Source organism: Medicago sativa, chromosome 5 (assembly GCF_051527215.1).
Source record: "Medicago sativa cultivar Bolivia chromosome 5, Bolivia_mono, whole genome shotgun sequence".
Taxonomy (NCBI): Eukaryota; Viridiplantae; Streptophyta; class Magnoliopsida; order Fabales; family Fabaceae; genus Medicago; species Medicago sativa.
This window is the reverse complement of record NC_140753.1, coordinates 20,910,524-20,933,352: the sequence shown is the minus strand read 5'-3', so window position 1 is coordinate 20,933,352 and position 22,829 is coordinate 20,910,524. Positions and strand designations below refer to the sequence as shown.

Sequence of the window (22,829 nt, the reverse complement as noted above, 5' to 3'; positions counted from 1 at the left end):
ATAATTGGAAGGGAAGAAGAAATGTTGAAGATGGAAAATGAAGTAGAGTTTGAACGCACAAAGAAGAAGAAACTCAAGCTTTAGCAAATTGGTGCATAAAGAATGAAGTGAGAATTAACGCATGATTCACTTAAGTCATGATTTAATCTCGACCATTCATTTTAATATGAGGGATACCATTTATTTGTATTATTCTCACATAAAGATAACATTCTCACTAGATATGTCTTATATAATCGAAAAGACAGTCTGATGGACAATCGAAAAGACAAACAAAATAGAACATTTTCGAGATGTGCGTCGTTGAAAAAATAAATAGGACTTTGAAATTGAACAATTAGTGCAAATATATTAAATTAGGAAAGACTTAATTGCATATTCTCTATGGAACCTGAATAAAAACACTATATAGTTTTGAGGATATATTTTATAGGGTTGTCTAATATCGACCTCGTACCACATAGGACCCTCCTATTTTTAGTAAATTTTAATAAAATATAATTTTTATTCTTATTAGAAATGAATTAAAAATCAAATTAAATATTTAATGAATAAAATCAAAGTAATGTTCTTTGTTGAGATTTTTATGCAAAACAAAATCAAGTATAGTTTGTTGAAATATCTATGTCAAATATATAAATGGAAAATTGGAGGGAATTTGAATTTATAAAAAGGAAATTGCAGAGAATTTCAAAGAATAAAGAGATGCTAAAAGTGAATTTCTTTCAATTGAATAATAAAGTAGGAAAATGATTGGATTTTAGGCTTATATTGTAGGGCATAAAAGTAATTACAAATGTTTACTTTAACTGTGTGGGACCATGAAACATTTTTTTGTGAAACCAACCTGCTATATAAAGTCATTTTGAGGGGATCATGGGTGGTCCTTTAAAATTAAGGACCATACTAGGGGCACCCTAACTTTTATGCCCTACAATATAAGCCTAAAATCCAATCATTTTCCTCCTCTCTTTCTCTCATCATTGCCCAGAATAATGGCTTCTTTCTCTTCTTCTTCCATCTCTCTTTCACCTTCAACACACAAAATACTAATTCACTCTCTGTTTTCTCCACTTGCTTCTTCTTCCATCTGTTTTATTATACTATGTCATTTATTGTATTTTGTGTTGAAGTACTAGTATATCTCTTCCCCCTTTCTGAAATCAATGTGTCAACAGAGTTTTTCATCTGTGTATGTTGTTCTCTCGAAATTTTAATATAATGTGTGAAGTGGTGGTCATTAAACCGTGTGTTGTCTGAATTTGAATATGAAATAAATGTAAGAAAAAGGCTTAATAGTTAATAATACCAAACGTTCAAACCTATTACTCTTGAAACACCGGAAGGAGCCTGGCGATAACCTCTTCATCATTTTGCTTCAATGTTCGAAACTATGATACCCAAAGCTTTCATGTTCAAGTTTTGTTGGATCAGAGTTACTTCAACATCATAGAAACAATTTTTTAAGAGCGATTTCATGACTGTTTTAATTTTGTTTTGTTAATTATTTCTGGTAACCTATATACTTCAATGTATGGGTCCGTAGAGCCACGAATTTGTGGTGATTCAATGGAAAATACTCGGTAATCTTGTGGGCCATAAAAAAGAAACGAGCTATATCAAAAATTAAAATCTAGAGCCAAAATATAATTGACCGGCTATGGGCAGTAAATCAATGAGGTCCGCCACTGGACCCCTAATATTGTGAAACCAACATTCTATAGAAGGTCATTTTGAGGGGATCATGGGTGGTCCTTTAAAATTAAGGACCATACTAGGGGCACCCAATAGAGTTAAGGTACTCAATAAAAAATTGAAAATAGAGAAAAAAAAGCTTGAAAACCCTAGAAACCATTTTGTATATAAAGGGCTAGAAATCCCTTCACTTCAACTCACCACCTCTTCCTTCACAATTCACAAATGGGGCATTGTACAGTTCAGCCTCTCACTCTTTCCAAACTTCCCAATTCCTTCGCTTTTCACCATAAACCCTCTTTTCCTCCGAAACATGCACTCTTATCTCGTTAGTTCTTCAATCTTTACCAAAAACTAGGGTTTTCATTCTTTCATTTCGTTTTCTCTATCGTTTTTTATATTAATTTTGTTTAAATGCACACCCTTTTGCTTGTTTTTCTTGTTGGTAACTCTAAATGTTTGAGATTTAAGCTTACGTTAATGTTTTATTTTTAAAAAAATAATTTTTATTTGATAAGGTGTGGAAAATTTGATGCAAAACTTTGAATTTTCTTGTTAATTAAGCTTTTTGAGGCGATGGGTTGTTGTGTTTATTGTCAAAATTGCATTTTTAACTTCATAGAAATGAAGGGAAGGTGTTAAGTTTTAAATTTTTGCGTTATATGTTATTTATTATAAAATATTCATGTGCTGTGGTGTGGAATATTGATGCAATACTTTGATTCTTAATCTTGTTAATTTAGCTTTTGGAGCAAATGGGTTGTTGTGTTTATTCTCAAAAATTCAAAATTTCATTTTTAATTGGATAAAATTAAGGGAAAGTGTTGAGTTTTAATTTGTGTTTTTATTTATAATAATAAAAAATTCATGTGCAATGGTGTGGAAAATTGATGCAATACTTTGATTCTTACTCTGTAAATTAAGCTTTTGTAGCTTATGGGTTATTGTGTTTATTGTCAAAATTGAATTTTTAACTGCTTAAAAATGTAGGGAAAGTGTTGAGTTTTAATTTGCGTTTTATGTTATTTCAGGCTCAGTTTTCCTTAGAAATGTAAGGGCAACAGCATCCGAGGAGAATTCAAGCGGTGCTGGTAAATTGTTCAATGAAAAACGTGATGGTGTGATAACTTTAGAGGCTGATAAAAATGGATACAATGAAACTGTGGAGAATGAGGACCCAAAGGAAGTGTTGCCTGATGGAGAAGGCCTGCCGTTGGATTTGCTCGATAAGCTTAATGTAAGAGTTGCTTTGCCTTTCCCTTTTAGTATTCCTAATCTGAGTAGCGTGTATATGATGATGCATGTGGTTTTTTATGTTATTTTTATTGCCATGTTGAGTGACAGTGATAGTGAGTTTGATGCATGTGCTTTTTTATGCTATTTTTATTGCCATGTTGAGTTGCTATGATGATACTACAGTTTATTGATGGTATTCATAGAATGCTTTGTGATACTTCGGCACTCGTGTCGAACCTGAGCGGTTAACTGAGCAACTCTTCATTGTTTCAATTTTTTATTGTGTTTGTAGTTATGACTAGTTGGAATTTTACTTGAGCTTTCCCTGTACTATGCAGTATATGTAGGTGATTGGATCTTACTTTAACTTGATAATATAGCATCTTTAAATTGGTTTATATGTGACATGGTGAAAATTTACTGTTTTCTAGCCGCTTGTAGAGAGAAGGTTCAGTGTAATTTTTGCTGATTAACAAGCTTAATGTAGAATTCGCTTTAACCTCGTTACCTTTTCGTGTGTGTATTGTGTGTTTGGTGGATTGATGAAGATGCTTGTGTCTGTTTTTATTTCCACTGTTTTAAATTGGTTTGTATTTCCATGTCGTGTTGCTATGATGAAACTCAGTTTATTGATGGTATTCATTGAGTGCTTGATGATACTTCGGCATTCATGTCGAACCTGAGCGGTTACCTGAGCAACTCTACATTGTATTAATTTTCATGTGTTTGGTGGATTGATGAAGATGCTTGTGTTTGTTTGTCTTTTGACTGTTTTGCATTGGTTTGTATTTCCATGCTGTGTTGCTATGATGAAACTCAGTTTTTTGACGGCATTCATTTGAATCTTGATGATACTTCGGCATTTGTGTCGAACCTGAGCGGTTAGCTGAGCAACTCATCATTGTTTCAATTTTTGTTTCTCTTTGAAAGTGTTTTTAGTTATGACATGTTAGTGTGGTGACTCAGAGTTTGATTGATTGATGATGTAATTGTTTTTTCTTTCCATTTTTTTTGATTGTTTTGTATTTCCATTTTGTTTTGCTGTGATGAAACTCAGTTTATTGATGGCATTCATTGAGTGCTTGATGATACTTCGGCATTCATGTCGAACCTGAGCGGTTAGCTGAGCAACTCTACATTGTATTTATTTTTGTGTGTTTGATTGGTAGATGAAGATGCCCGTGTTTGTCTTTTGACTATTTTATATTAGTTTGTATTTCCATGTTGTGTTGCTATGATGATACTCAGTTTATTGATGGCATTCGTAGAGTGCTTGATGATACTTCGGCATTCATGTCGAATCTGAGCGGTTACCTGAGCAACTCTTCATTGATTAAATTTTTGTTTTTCTTTACCATTTTTCCTTGAAAGTATTGGTGGTTATGAATGAATTGTTTGTTGTGAGAATTTTACGTGAGCCTTCCCTGTAGGTGATTGTATGTTATGTTGAACTCAATGATATAGCATCAATAAATGTATGCGGATCCTCTCCACAGAATATTGTCTCCACCGCTACCAATTCAAATTTCAACCATATAATTAATCCAATGGTTGAAAGATTGATAATAAAAAACTTATTTAAAATTAACTTCCTCTCTACAAATTAGTTTTGTCTCCAAAACCTAAATTGACTTTATTTTAAAATTAACTTTCTCTCTAACTTAGTTTTGTCTCTCCAAAACCTAAATTCACTTTATTGTATACTCATCAAAATCACTACTGCTAAGTTGTCGGTGTATGTCCGCAAATGTCTGAGATTTTGAATAGGAAGACATGGGTAGAAATATGGTATATGATAGAGCATTATGGAGTCGTTTGTTAGGACAAGGCTTGTTTGTTGTTGAATTGTTCAATAAGAAAATTATGAAGTGTCTGCAAGTCTGACCGAAGCTGAAAGAGAAAAATGATAATGGCATTACTGAGCATGATTTGCTATGTGGTAGTGATGATGATGATGATGATGAGTACAGACAAAATTTAATTTAGGTTTTGGAGACAGAAAAAACTGATTTGTAGAGGGTTTTTTTGGAGAGAGAAACTGATATGTAGAGAAAGTTTTTTGTTTTTGTTTTTGAAGAAGGATATGTAGAGAAAGTTAATTTGAAGTAAGTTTTTCTTTTTTGATATTTTTCTCTTAATCTCTCAGCTGTTAAATTAATCAAATGATTGAGATTTGATCGTGTAGAAGTTGTGACAATATTCTGTGGAGAGGGTCCATATTCTTCATATGTGACATTGTTAACACTAACTGCTTTTATTTCCATTCATGGAGAGAAGGTTCAGTGTAATTTTTGCTGGATGATAAGCTTAATGCAAAGGCAACTTTAATCTCATTGCCTTTTAGTATTTGTAATCTGTTCAATTCTATGCACACCAGTGTAGTAATTCTGAGTTTGATGAGCATTTTTGTGTGTTTGTTTTTTCACCATTTTAGATTTGTTTGTATTTCCATGTTTTGTTGCTATGATGAAACTCAGTTTGTTGATGACATTCATTTGAGTGCTTGATGATACTTCGACATATGTCGAACCAAACTCTAAATTTTATTATATTCATGTGTTTGGTGGATTCAGGTAGATGTTTGCGATTGTTTACATGAGAAAACTCTAAATTTCATTAAATTTTTCATGTGTTTGGTGTATTCAGGAAGATGCTTGCGATTGTTTATGTTTCCACTGTTTTAGATTGATTTGTATTTCCATGTTTTGTGGCTATGATGAAACTCAGTTTCTTGACGGCATTCATAAAGTGCTTAATGATACTTTGGCATTCATGTCGAACCTGAGCGGTTACCTGAGCAACTCTACATTTTATTCAATTTTGTGTGTTTGGTGGATTGATGAGCATGGTTGTGTGTTTGTCTTTCCACTGTTTTAGATTGGTTTGTATTTCCATGTTGTGTTCGCTATGATGAAACTCAGTGTATTGATGGCATTCATAGATTGCTTGATGAAACTTCGGCATTCATGTCGTACCTGAGCGGTTACCTGAGCAACTCAACATTGTTTTCATTTTTGCGCTTTTGGTTTTTTTTCTTTTCATTCATTACTCTTTAAATTTTTCATAGTAATGACTTGTGACAATTTTACTTGAGCCTTCCCGAGCCCAAAAAATATATTTTTGACTCCTGCTTCTCATGCTATCTGTCTCAAACTTTGGTCCCTGTGTTCGTTTGATATTCTTCTTTGTATATCTTTTGCATCTTTTAAATGCAGAACCTAATATGATTGTGAATTAAGTTGCACTGTTGCATGATTTATCAATTTATCTCGACTGTTTCTTGTAACTGAGCCTGTTTAGTTAACTGCTATACAGTGCACTTTGGTTAACCCAAAATAACCAAACGTAAATGTTACAAACCAGTTTGCAACATTTATGATTTAATAGCATATTGAATATTGATTCAGTCTTGACTCTTTTCAATTTTTACAGTTTGACATAAATGACACCACTTCTCTTGCTGTTTATGGTGGTGGTGCCATAGTGGCCCTGTGGTTAACTTCGGCCGTTGTTGGTGCTATTGATTCTATCCCAGTGGTATATATTTGTTATTTAATCAGTAAAGATTTCTAACCAAAAACCAACTTTTGTTATTACTAACCTTTTTGTCGGTTCATTCTTATGCCAGATTCCCAAACTGTTCGAAGTTGTAGGGCTTGGATATTCATTATGGTTCACTTACCGTTACTTGCTTTTCAAGGTATGTGCCTAATGTTGGTTATAGTATTTGCTGATATGTGCATGTTGGTTACCTAAGATTATTAATTAAATTTTTTAAACTGCAGAGAAACAGAGAGGAGCTGGCCAATAAAATAGAGGAACTCAAGGAACAAGTTCTTGGTTCAGAAGATTAATAGTTGTTATGAAATGTTGAAATTATTTTTACAATGTGCTTAAAAAATATGAATGTATGTACAGTTACATTTCGTCTAGTTAAGGGAATTTGTTGATTTGCTTCCATCCCTCACAGCTCCTTTCCTCTGCTTGGGCTCTCAACTGCATTGTTGTTGCCTTTTCTTCTATCGTGTGTTGCACATCATACAACACATGTCAATAGGCACTCCTTATGCTTTGCGAAGAGAGTGAAAACTCATTTACAATTTTCTCTCGACTGAATTTAATCCCTAACAAAAAAATAGATCCAACTAGTCTCTGATACTTTTATATTGGGGACGAATTAGTACCTTTGTTATAATGAATCAAGTACTAATTCGTCCTCTACTTAAAAATGTCGAAAGACTAATGCGGGTTAATTTTTAGTCGGGACTGAATTGGATAGAGAAAAATGCAAGGGGCGGACTATCTTCAGTGAAAAAAATACAACATGGGTGAATTGAAATTGACGGACTAATTCATGTCTAACGTCATGCTAGGACGCAAGTTAAAAGAACTAAAAAAGTGCATTAAGAAATATGGTTGAACTTTTAAAATTTTGAATACATTTAATGTTCAAGTTTTAAAACATTGAATACACAATTTTCAAGAATTCTCTAAAAAACAAATTCCTCAAGCTTTAAAATATTGAATACACAATTTTTAAGAATTCTGCCCTAATTTTTTAGTGAGAGAAACTCTGCCTTCTCTCTAAGTTTTCTTCCTCTTTCACACATCGAGGAGGGGTGATTTTAGGTCAATTTTTTACATAGAATAGAATCATCCCTCTGCATCTTTTTTTCTCCTTTCTTTTAATCTAAATAAGTGATTTCCACGTACATCAAGTTTTTCTTTTGTGTTTTTTCGTGATTTCGTCGTCTTAGTGCGACGTTGTGTTGTTCGTCGTCTTGTGCGGCGTTGTTTGATTTCGCATCTTTTGTTGTGCGGTGTTCGTTTGGTTCGTATTGAAAGCTCAGCTTCAGACAATCACAAATCCAATCAATGATTTGGGCGTCAACGTTGCAGATCCAGAAGCATGTGTATTCTGGTGATTTAGATTTTATCATATTATTTGTAGGCATTTTGCCGTTGAGTGCTATTAACTTGGGTGTTGTGAGTTTGTTCGCAGATTCACCCTGTACGTTTTTAGCGATATTGATCATGTTATTGTCTCTGATGTATTCTATCAATATGAATGAATGAATATCCTTTGTTTTGTCAAAAAAAGAATTCTTTCAAAAAAAAGATTTCTACTCCCAAAAATTCAAACGGGAAGAACTTGGTGCTATGAATCTGTATTCAATGTCAAACTCAAATGGGACGGTCACGTGATTATGAAAACAATTATTGACCGGCCAGTTTAAGGGAAATGTTAATGACATATGTTAAGAAAACTTGAAAATTCTATCTTAGAAATTTTATCAATAAATATTTTCTATTTATACTATCTTTAACTAGGATAAATGTTAGCAAGACCATAAATAATAATCCATCAACTATTACTCAAATTTCGAACACTCCGTATAAAAGTTTATATTCTACATTATTTCCTACCTGCATCCTTATATGTATTTATTATGGAAAATGCTAGATATCAAGAATGGATTTTCTTGATGAATTCAAGAATGATATGGCAAAATAATCACCCTTAGATTTTAATCTTATTTATTAAAGTTTCAAAAAAAAAAAAAAATACATAACACCCACCACCCCATGATTTCCGGCCAGGCTGAGATTTTATTGGCTAACATTAATTTCGGGACAATTTCTTGATAAAATCTTTCTTGATAAATAGCATTGCTCATTTATTATATTTGCATCCTATATGTATTTAAATATAAGTCAAATCAAATTTGCAAATGAAAGCTCTGGTTGTATTAGGTTTTTCTTTTTTTGTTAGTGGTAAAAAGTCAAGTTAATTCCTACTTGCATACTATATATTTAAATCTTAGTCTAATCAAATGTGTAAATGAAAGCCCTAGTTGTATCAGGTTTTCTTTTTCTGTTAATTGTAAAAGGTCAACTAAAGTATCAAATTGAGTGTTTATTCCTAGTTTTTAATCATATATGGTGTACCAGTATATGCAATTTGAAATAAATTGTTATATTCTAGTGCCACAACTTCAGTGTGTAAGTGTTTATTTTAGTGTCTTTTTTGCGAATGACCGTTAAAAATACAAGTGTTTAATAAAAAAATTGAAGCGCAATTTTTTTTTATCGAGTATACACGGGACATAGGTCTATCTAATGCATTTGAACTATAAAACATTTGTAAAAAGAAATGCTGAATAAGTCATACATGGTTATATTATATTACAACAAAGAAAAAATAAGTTAAAAGTTCAAATTTTGGTTATTCGATCCACCCATTTTTTTTACAAAGTCATTGTATATGGCAAACCCTCCCAAATTAACAGAGTATTAATATAACATCTTCCTTTGAAGTTTTGAACTTGCATCAGATTTGAGCTCACCTGTTTTTTTAATACTTTAGCTGCTCTTCTTTTCTTTTTTCTTTTAAGATGACAAATGTTTGTTGTTATTTTACTAGTAGAGGGAGTTGAACCAATGATCTTTGCAACTCTTATGTTCATCTCTGAGGGCAGATCCAGAAGTTTTGATTAATTGGGTCAAAATTATATACTATACATATTTATACAAAAAAAATATAAGAAAAACAATGTCATCTTTATTTAATTTTTTTTGGCCAAATTTCATCTTCAACCAAATATTTGAGATTACAAAATTTTACCATTTTATATCCCAAAAATCGGAAGACTTATTAATATCTATGAATAATATTGGGTTAAATATGTTTTTGTTCCCTATAAAATTGGAAACTTCTAAGTTTAGTCCTTACTTAATTTTAATAGGTTTTTTTAGTCCCTACAAAAAAAAATTTACTTCTAATTTTAGTACCTGTTACAACACAGTTTGTTTAATTATCATTAAACTCTTAAATTTTTGAACGATTTTTTTGAAACACGTTTAAAACACTATGAAAGGTTCATTTACTAAAATTTAGAATTTTTTAACATGAAACGAATTAAATATGAATTTTTTAAAATAGCAAAAGTTAAAGATAAAATTAACAAAATCTGGACGTAGAAATCAAATTTTACGACCATTTTTTTGCAGAGGAGCTTTTAGTGATGTTCTTAACACGTCTTCAAAAAATTGTTCAAAAACTCAAGAGTTTAAGCATAAATTAAACAAATTTGAATTGAGGAGGGACTAATACTGAATGCAGAAAAAAAAATTAGAACTAAAAGAACTATTAAAATTAAGTAAGGACTAAACTTAAAAGATCTCAATTTTATAGGACCTAAAACATTTCAATAAGGTCGGATAGTTCTCTTTAACCTTGTTTGATAGTATTAGTGAACCCCTTTAATCCAAATTTCTATATGTTAAAAGGAAAAAGCATATACACCCTCCGGTCACTAATATAAGCAAAAATTCACTTTTTAGGTTCATTCAATAAATGATGTATGTAGCCTATAATAAAGACTACATATATCATTAATTGAATGAATCTAAAAAATGGATTTTTGCTTATATTAGTGACCGAAGGGTGTAGTGCGAAAACACTTTATCAAATGTAACTTTCAAACCACTTTTGGGTTTAGATATGATGATTAACCTAACATGTCAAAGTGGAATAACCTGTTGCCCACCACACCTCCCAATTGATCTTTTGATGTGGAGTGGAATTTTCTTGCTCTATATTATACTAATTTTGATTTCTGGTCAAGTATTGCTAGCTACTTTCTCTTGGTAATTTATTGTCTTTAGGCTTTTTCAGTATAGTAAGCTTGATTTTGCTGGATAGATTAGACAGGTACAAATTAACTCCCATAAGAAATTTGGTACAATATGAAATCCACTTGATACTCTACTATCAGTGTAGAATTGGTTGGCCTAGTTTGGTTAATTTCAAGTAGTTGAAAATGATCGATCTAGACATTAATGAATGGAAGAAAAACCCCAACATATTTTTAGTGAACCTCTTCTAATTGCAACTAGCTAGGAAATTTCCTTCAATCTAAATAGCCAATTGCTGTGTAGTGTACAGCCCCAACGATCCAAAAATTTGCATCAAGCTTGCACTTTGTAGCCACTCTTTGAAATTTGATAGTTTCTTGCACATGCATAGCTATCCATAAATCTAATTGCAACTTGCTAACCAATATTTTCTCAGAAAAAATAAAAAAATCCTTAAGATACATTTTTTTTAAAGAGAAATCCTTAAGATACTTGATAATCAAACAAACATAATATTATCATATTAAAAATTGTGTAACTAATCCTTTAAAAGTCTAAAAAGTGTTAGTATTCAACATAAAAACTTTACTTTTTTTGTTCTTAACAAGTGCTTTAAAGGCTTAGTCACTTGTTAGCATGATCCAATTTAAAAGTCTAATGGCTTACAACTTAAATCTCTTAACCTTGACAGACTGGATAATTATACATAAAAGTCCTTAATTGCATACTAATTAAGGCCAAATGTTATAAACAACACACATTTCTTAACTCAACAAAATGTCTTTTGACAAAGAACAAAACTCGGGCGCTAACACACAAGATCTAAAGCGGACAATATTTCAAAAAAGTGGTGTCGCAGACTTGCAGCTGATACAATCGCCATAATTAATTAATAGTTTCTTATATATATGAGAATAAATTCGTTGTTATTCAAGATAATCCTCCATTTAATAATTCTCTTTGGTAAATGTCATATGAGTCTTCATCATTCAGAAAGATTTTTTCATTTGGTTTTATCCTTTCTCTATGTAAAAAAAACCTTTTTCCGTTTAGGGTAAACTAAAAAATATATGATTTTTCCTCTTATCTTTTCTCTAGGCATCTAAAAAAAAGCTTTCCACAAAGAGCATAAGAGTACAATTACGTTTGCAACGCACATTTATGAAAGAAACAACTCATTTTCATCCATAAAATGTCAAATTATTTGTGGTCTTGCAAAGCTAAACAAACAGATCAAATTATTCTAGGATGAAGATAGAGACAGAATCCTTATGACGAAGCATTGCCTAATTGGTATATTAAGCTTGTGGTGCAGAATGGTCTGATTGCCTGATTGGTATGTAAAAATATTGCAAAAACGTGAATTTAAGAATATAATATTTGCGCAATAAAAAAAAGAATATAATATTTGTGATCTTGGTGTAAATTCCAAATATATTTTAAAAATTACTTATTTTTAAGAATATAATTACAAATATTTTCTCTATTTTTCGTATATGCACCTACAATAACGTTTCTAAATTCTTCCTATATGCACCAATGGGTACAAATGTACAATAATGTTTCTAAATTCTAATAGCTAATTACGAGTTAACTATCAAATTAGGACAAAAAATTGTGAGTGTCGTACAATTTAGGACTCCAAATTTACGAAAAAGCAAATTCATCTCCAAGATCAAGTCGGTCAAAATGCTCCCTCCATCAAATAATTTGAAGTGTCACATTAAATGACATGTTATATAGAGCAATTTCAAGATTTATGCATTGCGGGTTTGTAAATTTTAAGGATGCATTTTGTTATTAAGTATGAAAATTTAGGGAGCATCTTGCTTGCGGGTTTGTAAATTGTAGATTTTGACTTTAAAAGCATGTGTCTAAAATTTTAAGACGAGGTATGGATTTGAAATCAAGCCACCACATATTAGAAAACTCACACCTTTTCAGTTGTTAGTGGATCAACACCCTTCATAGTACCAACACCTTTAACATAATAAACACCATCTCTTATAAGAGTTCAATTTCATTAACATAGTCGATCATGCTAACCAGTGATAGACATTACTCCTTCTCTCAAGTGACTTAGTTTGACTATGCATAACTACATTATTTACATAACGTATTTGTCCGTATTTTTGTGCAGTATATAAAGATAAATGATATTAAATTGACAAAGTAATTCATAATTTTTTATACAGAAACTTAATTCTTTTGATTCTTGAAACGATGTCTTTAGTATTACTCCCTCCGTCCCAATTTATCTGACCCCTTGGATCATTTCACACAGATTAAGAAAAATGTATAAATAAAGAGGAAAGTGAAATATATTGTATTGGGAATGATAAAAGTAGTATTATTTAGTGTTATATTGTATTGGGAATGATGAAAGTTGTATTGAAAATTGAAATGACTCAGTTATTTTGGGACACTTTTTTTTAGAAAATGGGTCATATATTCCGGGACGGAGGGAGTATATACTCTCAAATTATTTTGCACTCATAATTTGGGGTCCCAATTTAGTGTTTCACTCAACTAATAATAGTACCGCGACAATAACACGCACCTAGTAGTTTTGGCACACGCAAGCAGATGGGTGACATATTTTGCCCGTGATTTGGGTCCCAATACCTCAAAATTATATGAGCAGCCAAAGATTTGGAGATCAGAATTATTCCACTAAATACGTTGAATCTGACACCAATAGAAGCTGTGTGAAGAGGAATGCTTCAGCACTAGCTACACCAATAGGATCATTACTCAACGCTACACATCAAAATAATCTATGTTTCCTTTCATTCTCTTTTTTTGTCAATCTTAGTTGTTAGTATTAAAAAATAGAGTAAATAAAATTGGTTGCACTTTCCTTTCAAAAAATGAAACGAAAAATACAAGTTTGGAACTTTCAACTATCTAATAATTACGTATACGCAATTCCTTTCTTGGATTAAAATACATTAACACCAAAAATGCTGCTTTGCTGTCACAAACCGTCAAAAGTCCCGATTTGTAAAACATTTAACATGTTTTATGTTTTTCATAATGGTTTATATTTTACTAATTGTCTAACAAAAAGATTTTAGATGTTCCAACAGCATCACAGCTTTTTTTGTTTAACAACACATCACAGCTGTTATTTTTGGCAAAAAATGTTTCATAACATCAAATTTACACGTTCAAAATTGTCAAATTGGGGTTAATAGGAGTATAAGTAAATGAAATTTTTTAGGTGTAAGATTTGCACATCAATTTAAAATTATGGTTTTCATTAATCAAAATTACCATCTAGAACAAGCACATTAGAACACAAAAATTAAAACAGAGTTTATTGGAATCAAATTAAAAACTAAACATCTTCGCCATCATCAATCTAGCAACTCAGAAATCCTTCAACAACTTGCGAACTTGCTCCAAAGTAACAAACAGAACAACAGTGAAAGGTCCCTGCCTTGAAATTGTAGGAATAAATCCCTTGTAAAGAGCCAAAGGACCCTCAGCACGAACTGTCTTCAAAGCACAATCCAAAGCACCAGCATAAGGTGGTTCCTTTCCAACCTCCACCTTCATGTTCATCACCCTTGTCTTAATAACATCCACCGGATTCGACGCAACAGCCGCCACAAATCCCGCTGCAAAACTAGCTGTCACATGGGTCCCAAGCCCATCACGCATAACACCCTTCTCAAGAATCATCTCCTTGAACTGATCATATGATGCCAGCTGTGAAGCTGTGACCAGCATGGCGCGGTTCACAGTCAATGATGACCCGCGCCAAAGACTGGTCACACCTTCCTGCTTCGCCATTCTAGTAATGGCGTCGACAACAGATTTGTAGTTTCTCTGCTGAGCCGGTGGGAGTCTCCCATCGGCTTGCATTCGAACCATGGCAACGTCGGCGGGGTTACCGATAGCAGCACCAACCCCGCCGGCAATAAGTCCAGCCTCGATCTTGCGAAACAGCGGCATAGTGCCGCCAGCTTCACGATCTGTCCACTTGTTTTTGAGAACCTCATAGAGTCCCATCCTGGTGGTGGAATACAGTGTCTGCCTGAGCACAGTGGCGGAGATGCCGGAGAACAAAGCTGTTACACCTTCTTGTTGAACAAGACGGACTCCGACTGAGATAAGGCCCACACGAGGCTGAGGAACCGGAGTAGACCCCACATGGATCGTGGTTGTTCCGGTTTGACCGAAAGCAAGTGCCGGTCGGAGGATCTGAACCGGGTTCGGCTTAGGCGCGTTTTCGCCTTGAAGTTGCATGCGAACCTTAATAAGATCTAGTGGATGTGTGGAACATCCTGCGATGATTGAAGCAATACCACCTTCAACAAAACCTTTGACACCCATGATGTTTTTGTTGTTGTTTCTGAGTTAGTAGTATAGGGGAAAAAGTGTTTCAAGTTTCAAAGAATAAAAATGAATATTTGGGGGGTGTAACAATGAATTTAATTGATAGTAGAGAAACTAGTTCTACTGGGAATTGGAAAAAGACCAATTGGAGTTAGAGCTCATCTCACTGGAAACCAGGAGATGGGAATGAAGGCCACAGGCTATGGAAGAAGAGTGAGGAACGTTAGGTCTCTGAGACATATGCTAAGGAAACAATGAATGTTGTTTTGGTGTGGAGAAAAGAAGAGAAGTGAGGGAGTATTTATAGTTGGGGTATTTTTTGGAAGCATCTAGGTGACTGCTTCTTATACGCGATTATGGGATGGATGGATGCATCCCTCTTAATATAAGAAAATCATATGTTGTGGAAAACTTATTAATACCCTATCTTCATTGGCTGCCACGTCCCACAATTAAGGGCAAAACATGTCTAAAAATTACTTTTTGCAACTAAATGATCTCACTTAACTAATATGATGTCATGTAACTAATAGTTTAGTTTATTTGAGTAACATTTCCATTACATGCCAACTAAACAAATGAAAAAAAAAATTCTTTTGTAACAAAGGTCAAAAAGTCGGACACCACATCAATCAAATACTTTACTCTTGCTACATTTCCCAATGTCACTTGAAATTCAAAATTTTTTCCCTCCCTTCACTTATTTCAAATCTTATACTCCTATAAGATATTGTCTTCCACATAAAATATTTTCACTCCATTCTTCTCCCACTTTTCATCATTTAGCTTTTGCCTCTTCTCAACTTCTTGTCTTCAATACCTACAGTTCATGTTTTCTTTTGTCTACAACAAATTATAAAAACAAAAACAAAAATATACGGGAAAGTAAATGATGAGAAAACTCAGGTAAGTAAATGATCCTTTTATTTTATTTTTGTCATTTCTATTGAATTTTAGCAATACTTCCTGTTTTGAAAAAAAAAATATATATAACAACTAAAGTGTAAAAAAATAGTTTGAGGAAGAAAATTTACATAGTTTGAGTAAGAAAATTTTAGCACTTTATCTTTTTTATTAATCTCATTATTTATCATTGTCATCATCGTCATCTACTTCATCTTTGTGATAGTGGAAGTGTTCTTTTTGTAGGAAAGTAAGTTGAAGAATGTTGTTATCTCTCCAACAAACATCAAAGAAATATATGGGTAAATAAATGATGAAAAAGCAACCAGAGGAGTTTGATAGAGTTTGGTTATGATATGTAGTTATATCTGTATTTTAAACTTCGATTAGTTTGTAAAACTAATTTTAAACCAGAGAAGCACTTTTAAGAGTAGTTTAAAATGGATGGAAAACTAATTTTAAAAAATGATGAATTTTAAAGGTAACTCCTTTTGAATATCCAATTTCAAAGAAAGACAGAGGAGAATGAGATAATGAGTAATATGCAGTTTTTTTTAAAGTCGCAGGAAGGAGACTGGCTGTGGCTGAAAGATGGTCAAGTTGTTTTTGGGTCGGAGAGATGGTTAAGAGTTCAGTTTTTGATAAAAAAAAAATTATTATTATTATTAAATAACATTTTTTTAAGAAAAAGTTGATGTGAGGCTATGATATATCAAGCGTGTACAGTTGAAAAATTGATGTATGATGATAAAAAAAATAATAAAAAAAACTGGTGATAACCTTAAAGGTGTAATATTTTATTTTATTTTTTTGGTATAAAATGAGGTGGAAAAAATCTTAAAAAAATTGTTGCAAGATGAAAGATGAAGTGGGAGATAAATCCATGCCATTACCACTGTCTTTTGATTTCTATCAGAGAAAAATCAAAGTTTAAATTTTCAGATTTATAACTCCAATGCCTCTAAAAATATTATAGCTGAAGAATAATAAATTTTTAGATTTCCTCAAAAAAAAAATTTAGATTTCCCTCAAAAAAATAAATTTATAGATTTAACAATATAAATAATTTTCGGATTTTCCTTCAAAAAGAAATAATTTTTAGATTTGAACTGGACAAGGTTTAGAATCTCAAATAAAAATCAGATCTTCAAGATTTAAGTTCACAAAGAGTGACAAATTAGCGGTAAAACAACATGACAAATTATGTAATTAAACAGGAAAAATACATAAGCATGGTTTTATCAAAAGATTGGGGATAAATACAAAAACAGAAAATAAATAGCACATTTTCTTCATCACATTCAACTATTTCTTTGTTCCCTTTAACTAAAAAACATAGACAGTTAAACAGTAAAAGCAATCATACAATAGAGTCTAAGACTTCTTTTTTTGGTGAATGTAAAAAACAAAAATACATAACAAAAACAAATAAGATGAAGTTTTCTGCATAGATCTACAAACAATTTACATATCTAAGAAAGTTGTTGTTGCTGCATGTGCAAAAGAAGAAGTCATGTGGTTTGGTGCCCAAATCATAATGAAATAGGTACAAAGGAGAGCTTACATTATAAAGGTTCCAGATCTACTGTTAGACTCCATAGATGAGATCAAAGTTGGTCGAAAATAGTTCTTATAGCGGCAGCGGTGCTACAGTGTCAACATGATGATTTTTAAAAACTAAACACATGGGAAAAAAATAAACATGATATCATCTCATGAGATTGGAAGCCAGATTTAATGGACATTAGAAGCGAGATGGTTGTGGAGACGCGGTCACAGCCCACACAGAGAGAAGGAGAGGCGGGTAGGGTTTGTTTACAGAAGAGAGAGTTCTTTGATAAGTGAAGAGGAAGAGAGAGAAAAGGAAAATCAAATGAGAAGTGTTTGTTATGTGTGGTGTGAGTTGTTGAAGGAATAAAAGAAAAAAATAAATGAAATAAAAAAAAAAAAAAGGAGAATGTGGGAGAGGAGCCTCCACGCGTGACAACATTAGTGTTAATTAATTGCTTTTAATTTTTTTGGTCCACTTATTAATTGTTTTTAATGTTTTTTTTTTGACAAATTGTTTTTAATGTTATTTATTTAGATAAAACACACTATTAAGATTTAGATAAAACACACTATTAAGATTTAGATAAAGATAAAAAGATAAAAAATATAAAACACACTATAAATATTGTTATGTTTTTTTTAAGGAAATATTGTTTTTTTTTTGAGAGAGAGAGGAAATATTGTTATATTGAATATTAGAAAATATGGTATAAATATTTGTCACGGATATATACTCCTTCTGTTTTAAAATAATAATCGTTTAAAATTTGTGTATCATTTTCTAAAATACCTTTAACTAATCATGGTTAATGGAGTAGTTGAATTGAATTAAATTCAATAAATGAGAGTATAATGGTGGAAAAATAATAATAAATGTTGCATAGATAGTTTAAAGTAACAATTAGTATTTTGAGACAAAAACAATATTAAAGAGACAAGTATTTTGAGACAGGAGGGTGTAAAAATACACAAATATTTGTCATCAATGTTATATTATAAATTAATTTTTATACATAGTGTAAATTGTCAATGTTAAATTTAAAAATTATTATTATACACGGGCCAAACAGTCATTGATACATAGGACATGTTGGCATTGATAAAAAAATTGAAAATAATTATTATACATGGGACAAGTCGTCAATGATATAATTTTTAAAATTATTATTATACACAGGGCATGTTGTCGATGATACAAATTTTAAAATAAATATTATACATAGGACAAGTTGTCAATGCTAATAGTTTAAAATAATTTTTATACATGGGACAAGTCCTTGATGATACGAGTTTAAAAATAACTATCTTACACGGGATAAGTCGTCATTGATATGAATTTTAAAATAATTACTATACTTCGGAGAAGACGTCAACGATACAAATTTTAAAATAAATATTACACATAAGATAAGTTTTTTTTTTTACAAGCACATAAGATAAGTTGTTACTGCAAAAAGTTTAAAAGTAAATATTATACATGAGACAAGTCCTCATTCATATAAATTTAAAAATAATTTTTCATCAAAATAAATATTTAAATTGTTATTGTACACAGAACAAGTCGTTGCTGTTACAAATTTAAAAATAATCATTATGCACAATAAAAGTGGTAACTCTTTTTATTTTCTTAAGGAAACGGTTGTCATTGATAAAAATAAAAATAAAATATCACAAGAGATAAGTCGTCGCTGATATAAATTTTAAAATAATTATTAAACATGTGACATGTCATCACTGATATATATTATAAAATAATTATTATAGACGGTACAAATTGTCAATGTTAAATTTAAAAGTTATTATTATACTATAGTCAAGTCGTCACTGATACAAATTTTAAAATAATTGTTATAAACGAGACAAGTTGTCTACCCTGAAAATTTAAAAAACAATATTATACACATGACATGTTGCTATTTAATTTTTTAAAAATAATTATCGTACACAAGACAAATCATCAATAATATAATTTTTAAAATAACTATTATAAATGGGGCAAGTCGTCATTGATACAAATTTTAAATTAATTATTATACAGAAGACAATTTGCCACTGTTGAAAGTTAAAAATATTATTATACACGAGATAAGTCCTCGTGAGCTTAGCTCGGTTGGTATGAACAATGCATAATAATATGCAAGGTCGGGGGTTCGAACCCAACCACCACAAAAAAAAAATAACTATTATATATGGGACAAATGGGACAAGTCATCACTGATATAAATTTTAAAATAAATATTATACATGAGACAAGAATAGAACTATAATAATTATTAAACATGTGGCATGTCATCAATGATATATATAAACGGGACAAGTTGCCATTGTTAAATTAAAAAAAAAAATTATACACGGGCCAAGTCGTCATTGATACAAATTATACACATGACATGTCATTGATAAAAAAAAATTATTTTGCACGTGACAAGTTATCAACAATATAATTTTAAAAATAATTATTTTACACGGGGCAAGTCGTCAGTGATACAAATTTTAAATTATATTTTATACATAGGACAAGTTGTCACTGCTAAAAATTTAAAATCATTATTATAAACGGTCAAATTGTTATTGATACAAATTTAGAAATAATTATTATACATAGAACAAATCATCGGTGACACAAAATTAAAAGAAATATTATACGTAGGACAAATTGTCATTGTTAAAAGTTTAAAATAATTATTATACACAAGACATATCTTTATTGTTAAAAAGTATTTTTCCAAGTTTTTTTTTCTTGAAAGAAGTATTTTTCCAAATTGATATTTTAATTTGGCAAATATATTCTAAACTTTTATATGTTGATATTTTTTTTTTGAGAAAAATTATATAAGTAGATATCATTATTGTTTAAACTCCCATATAAAAAAACCTCGAAATTAAACAAATCATCCACACCAACGGGTACCCGTGCGGATGCACGGGTATCTTACTAGTAATTGGTGGAAACTATACACGGTAACTAGTCCAGAATCGGGTGTAATTAATTCACGCGTTTGTGGAACGGTCCTTTTTGTTAGGCACAAAAATCAAAGATTTTTATTTATTTTGAAGATTCAGAAGAAAAAAAATTGCAATTATAGGAAACAAAAAATTCGAAATATTTATTATAATTAATTATAAATTGGTCAAAAAATTAATTAATTATAAATATTCAGAAAACTAAAAAACAAGGTTCAATGAATTTTAATTAAAAAATAATAATATTTATTTGTAAAAAAAGTAAATACTTCTAGAGAAAAACATTAATGATTTGATTTGACTTAACTTTGAAGAAAAAAATATATGATTTGACTTTTTTTTGTGGGAAACCTCGTGTTCTTAAAGAAAATGATCTCTAATAAATCGAAATTCAATCAAGAGGTCGTTAAAGCTTAACCGGCAATTGTTTTCATCAAAAATTTAACTCATGTTCTTTTGAACAATTCACTCTAGTGAAAGTTTATTAACCACTTGAATATAATTACTTGATTTAAGTTGAGTTTGACGTAAAAAAATTGTTTAATTTGTATCTATTGTCACTACAATTTTATTTTTTGTGGTCAAGTTGTTACTACAATTTCATTTAAAAAAATGATGAACGTTTCTTACAAAAATTTGAAGTTACAAAACTATCCACAGATCTTTTTTTTTTCCACAGATCTAACATCTCAAATTGTAAACATTGAAAATTACTGGTATTTTTTATTTAATTTGACTTTTTTGGTTACATTATTTAATTTGATTTTGAGAAAAAGTAAAATGCAACTCAATAAAAAATTAACATTAAACTATTACAAATAAAAGGCTGCTATGCTATACAATTCACCTTCCAAAAAAAAAAAAAACACCTTTTAATGTTTTTTTGTGTGATGACCTTTTAATGTTACTATCGAACATTCTAATTATTATTTTTAAAAATTAAGTATTCCTTTGCATCAAGTTTTTCTTTTATCCATAGAAAAACGGACCACCGTCAATAAAACTTACCCAAACACCTACAACATTTTGACATTTCGGATTTGAACTTTGATAAAATTGTCTAACGATGTCATTATTGTCAAATCAGTTTAAGTCTTTTCTTCAACAAACAAAAAATCTGTATAATTCTAACGAGAAATGATATTTTGACAACCATTTTTTGACAACTTTTGGACAACTTTTTCTCTCATACTCACATGATATTGTTATTCTATCTCTTCCATTTTTTCTCTCCATTGTTTTTGACCAATAAGAAGTGAGAAAAACAAAGTTGTCAACAAAGTTGTCATCAAATGGATGTCAAAATATCATTACTCAATTCTAACATACCCTTTGAATCCAAAGTTTAAGAAATATGTTATACCAACAACATTTTGATATTTCGGATTTGAACTTCGATAAAATTGTCCAATCTAACAATGTCATTATTGTCAATTCAGTTTAAGTCTTTTCTTTAAAAAAAAAAAAATCAGTTTCCAAGTTGTCGTCTAACATAGCAAATCAAATCTTCGAGAAACTATAAAGACTCGTCCAAAAATTAAATTCAACCTTAGAAGTAATAACATTTAGAATTACACAATGACCACACTTATACTTTGATTGAATAGTCTGAACCCAAAGATCTTGAAGTTGAAGTCTAACCATAGGATATAATTAAGCCAACTTTCATCACGCAAGTTTGATTGATATCCATAGTTTTGCGTAATCCTAGACCATCAAACGTCTTAAGGTGACAAAAAATTTCTCGAGAAATCAAGTGAACCTTATAAACATGTTTAGATTCTCGTCAAAAGAAATATCGTATTTTATTCACAACATGATAAACAAATCGAGGTTAATGAGCATATTACATAACATAGCTAGAAGAGCTTGAACCACTTATTTAACTAAAGTAAACCATCGGGCAAAAGACATAGTTTCCACCTTTTAAGACCATCCACAATGGTCTTATTCCATAAGACTTGGTACATATTAGATAACACCATTATGGGGAAAAAATTTAGTACCTAATGAGCTTGGGGGTCTAAAAAAAAGCATCTCATTTACTTGCGGGTAGCCAGGGTTCACATATTTTTAATATTAAAAAAATAAAATGTAATGATATAAATTTATTGATTAATGATAGATGATTAGTGTGTTGTGTTTGGGATGAAGTATTGTGTTGGAAGGATTGAGTGTTTATTACATATTACAATTAAAAAAATTATAAATAAGTTGTATATACACGTGAAACCTATTAAAATACTAAAAAAAGAGTTTCTCCGGTATGGAGGCTCATATTGCTTAATCTTTGACGCACTTTATCAATCATAAAATTAAAATAATGCTTACTAACTCTCTTATAAAACAAAGGCACACCAAAATATTTCTTTAGATCACTTGTCATTTGGTACTTAGATTCCTCACATATTTGTTGTCGCACATACCAAGCACCATTTCGAGAAATATAAACTCAGTCGTCTCTTGACTAACTTTAAACCCAATTAATGAAATTGCTT

General features: G+C 30.9%; 1 protein-coding gene, 2 long non-coding RNA genes, 7 other non-coding genes and 1 pseudogene across 11 annotated transcripts; 9 read left to right on the top strand and 2 right to left on the bottom strand.

Annotated features, from left to right (window-relative positions):
- Positions 1-1,894: 1,894 nt before the first annotated feature.
- Positions 1,895-6,891, top strand: LOC146920935 (CURVATURE THYLAKOID 1D-like protein). Its single transcript, XM_085714354.1, has 5 exons — positions 1,895-2,023; positions 2,727-2,932; positions 6,364-6,468; positions 6,560-6,631; positions 6,717-6,891. Exons 1-5 carry the CDS (start codon positions 1,921-1,923, stop codon positions 6,783-6,785), a joined length of 555 nt encoding a protein of 184 aa, XP_085570480.1. The 5' UTR covers positions 1,895-1,920; the 3' UTR covers positions 6,786-6,891.
- LOC146920942 (small nucleolar RNA snoR128) lies at positions 3,095-3,188 on the top strand. Its single transcript, XR_015013090.1, has one exon. It is a non-coding gene; the product is annotated as a small nucleolar RNA snoR128 (small nucleolar RNA).
- On the top strand, positions 3,538-3,630 carry LOC146920941 (small nucleolar RNA snoR128). The gene has a single exon (XR_015013089.1). It is a non-coding gene; the product is annotated as a small nucleolar RNA snoR128 (small nucleolar RNA).
- LOC146920940 (small nucleolar RNA snoR128) lies at positions 3,733-3,825 on the top strand. Its single transcript, XR_015013092.1, has one exon. It is a non-coding gene; the product is annotated as a small nucleolar RNA snoR128 (small nucleolar RNA).
- On the top strand, positions 3,970-4,062 carry LOC146920939 (small nucleolar RNA snoR128). Its single transcript, XR_015013091.1, has one exon. It is a non-coding gene; the product is annotated as a small nucleolar RNA snoR128 (small nucleolar RNA).
- LOC146920938 (small nucleolar RNA snoR128) lies at positions 4,161-4,253 on the top strand. Its single transcript, XR_015013093.1, has one exon. It is a non-coding gene; the product is annotated as a small nucleolar RNA snoR128 (small nucleolar RNA).
- LOC146920937 (small nucleolar RNA snoR128) lies at positions 5,640-5,732 on the top strand. Its single transcript, XR_015013095.1, has one exon. It is a non-coding gene; the product is annotated as a small nucleolar RNA snoR128 (small nucleolar RNA).
- LOC146920936 (small nucleolar RNA snoR128) lies at positions 5,834-5,926 on the top strand. Its single transcript, XR_015013094.1, has one exon. It is a non-coding gene; the product is annotated as a small nucleolar RNA snoR128 (small nucleolar RNA).
- Positions 6,892-13,808: 6,917 nt separating the features above from the next.
- On the bottom strand, positions 13,809-15,186 carry LOC146920934 (mitochondrial uncoupling protein 5 pseudogene; annotated as a pseudogene). The gene has a single exon (XR_015011951.1). The product of XR_015011951.1 is annotated as a mitochondrial uncoupling protein 5 pseudogene (transcript).
- A 207-nt stretch (positions 15,187-15,393) lies between these two features.
- Positions 15,394-17,726, bottom strand: LOC146920932 (uncharacterized). The gene is made up of 2 exons (XR_015011952.1): positions 17,381-17,726; positions 15,394-15,733 (listed from the first exon to the last, which is right to left on the bottom strand). It is a non-coding gene; the product is annotated as an uncharacterized LOC146920932 (long non-coding RNA).
- On the top strand, positions 15,684-16,357 carry LOC146920933 (uncharacterized). The gene is made up of 2 exons (XR_015011953.1): positions 15,684-15,819; positions 16,063-16,357. It is a non-coding gene; the product is annotated as an uncharacterized LOC146920933 (long non-coding RNA).
- Positions 17,727-22,829: the final 5,103 nt, after the last annotated feature.

What these genes read in the sequence shown, in the direction of transcription:
- LOC146920935 (XM_085714354.1), top strand. Translation starts at nt 1,921, where the DNA reads ATGGGGCATTGTACAGTTCAGCCTCTCACTCTTTCCAAACTTCCCAAT. An exon ending in GAAACATGCACTCTTATCTC is followed by an intron (nt 2,024 to 2,726) that starts GTTAGTTCTTCA and finishes ATGTTATTTCAG; the next exon opens with GCTCAGTTTTCCTTAGAAAT. An exon ending in ACCGTTACTTGCTTTTCAAG is followed by an intron (nt 6,632 to 6,716) that starts GTATGTGCCTAA and finishes TTTAAACTGCAG; the next exon opens with AGAAACAGAGAGGAGCTGGC.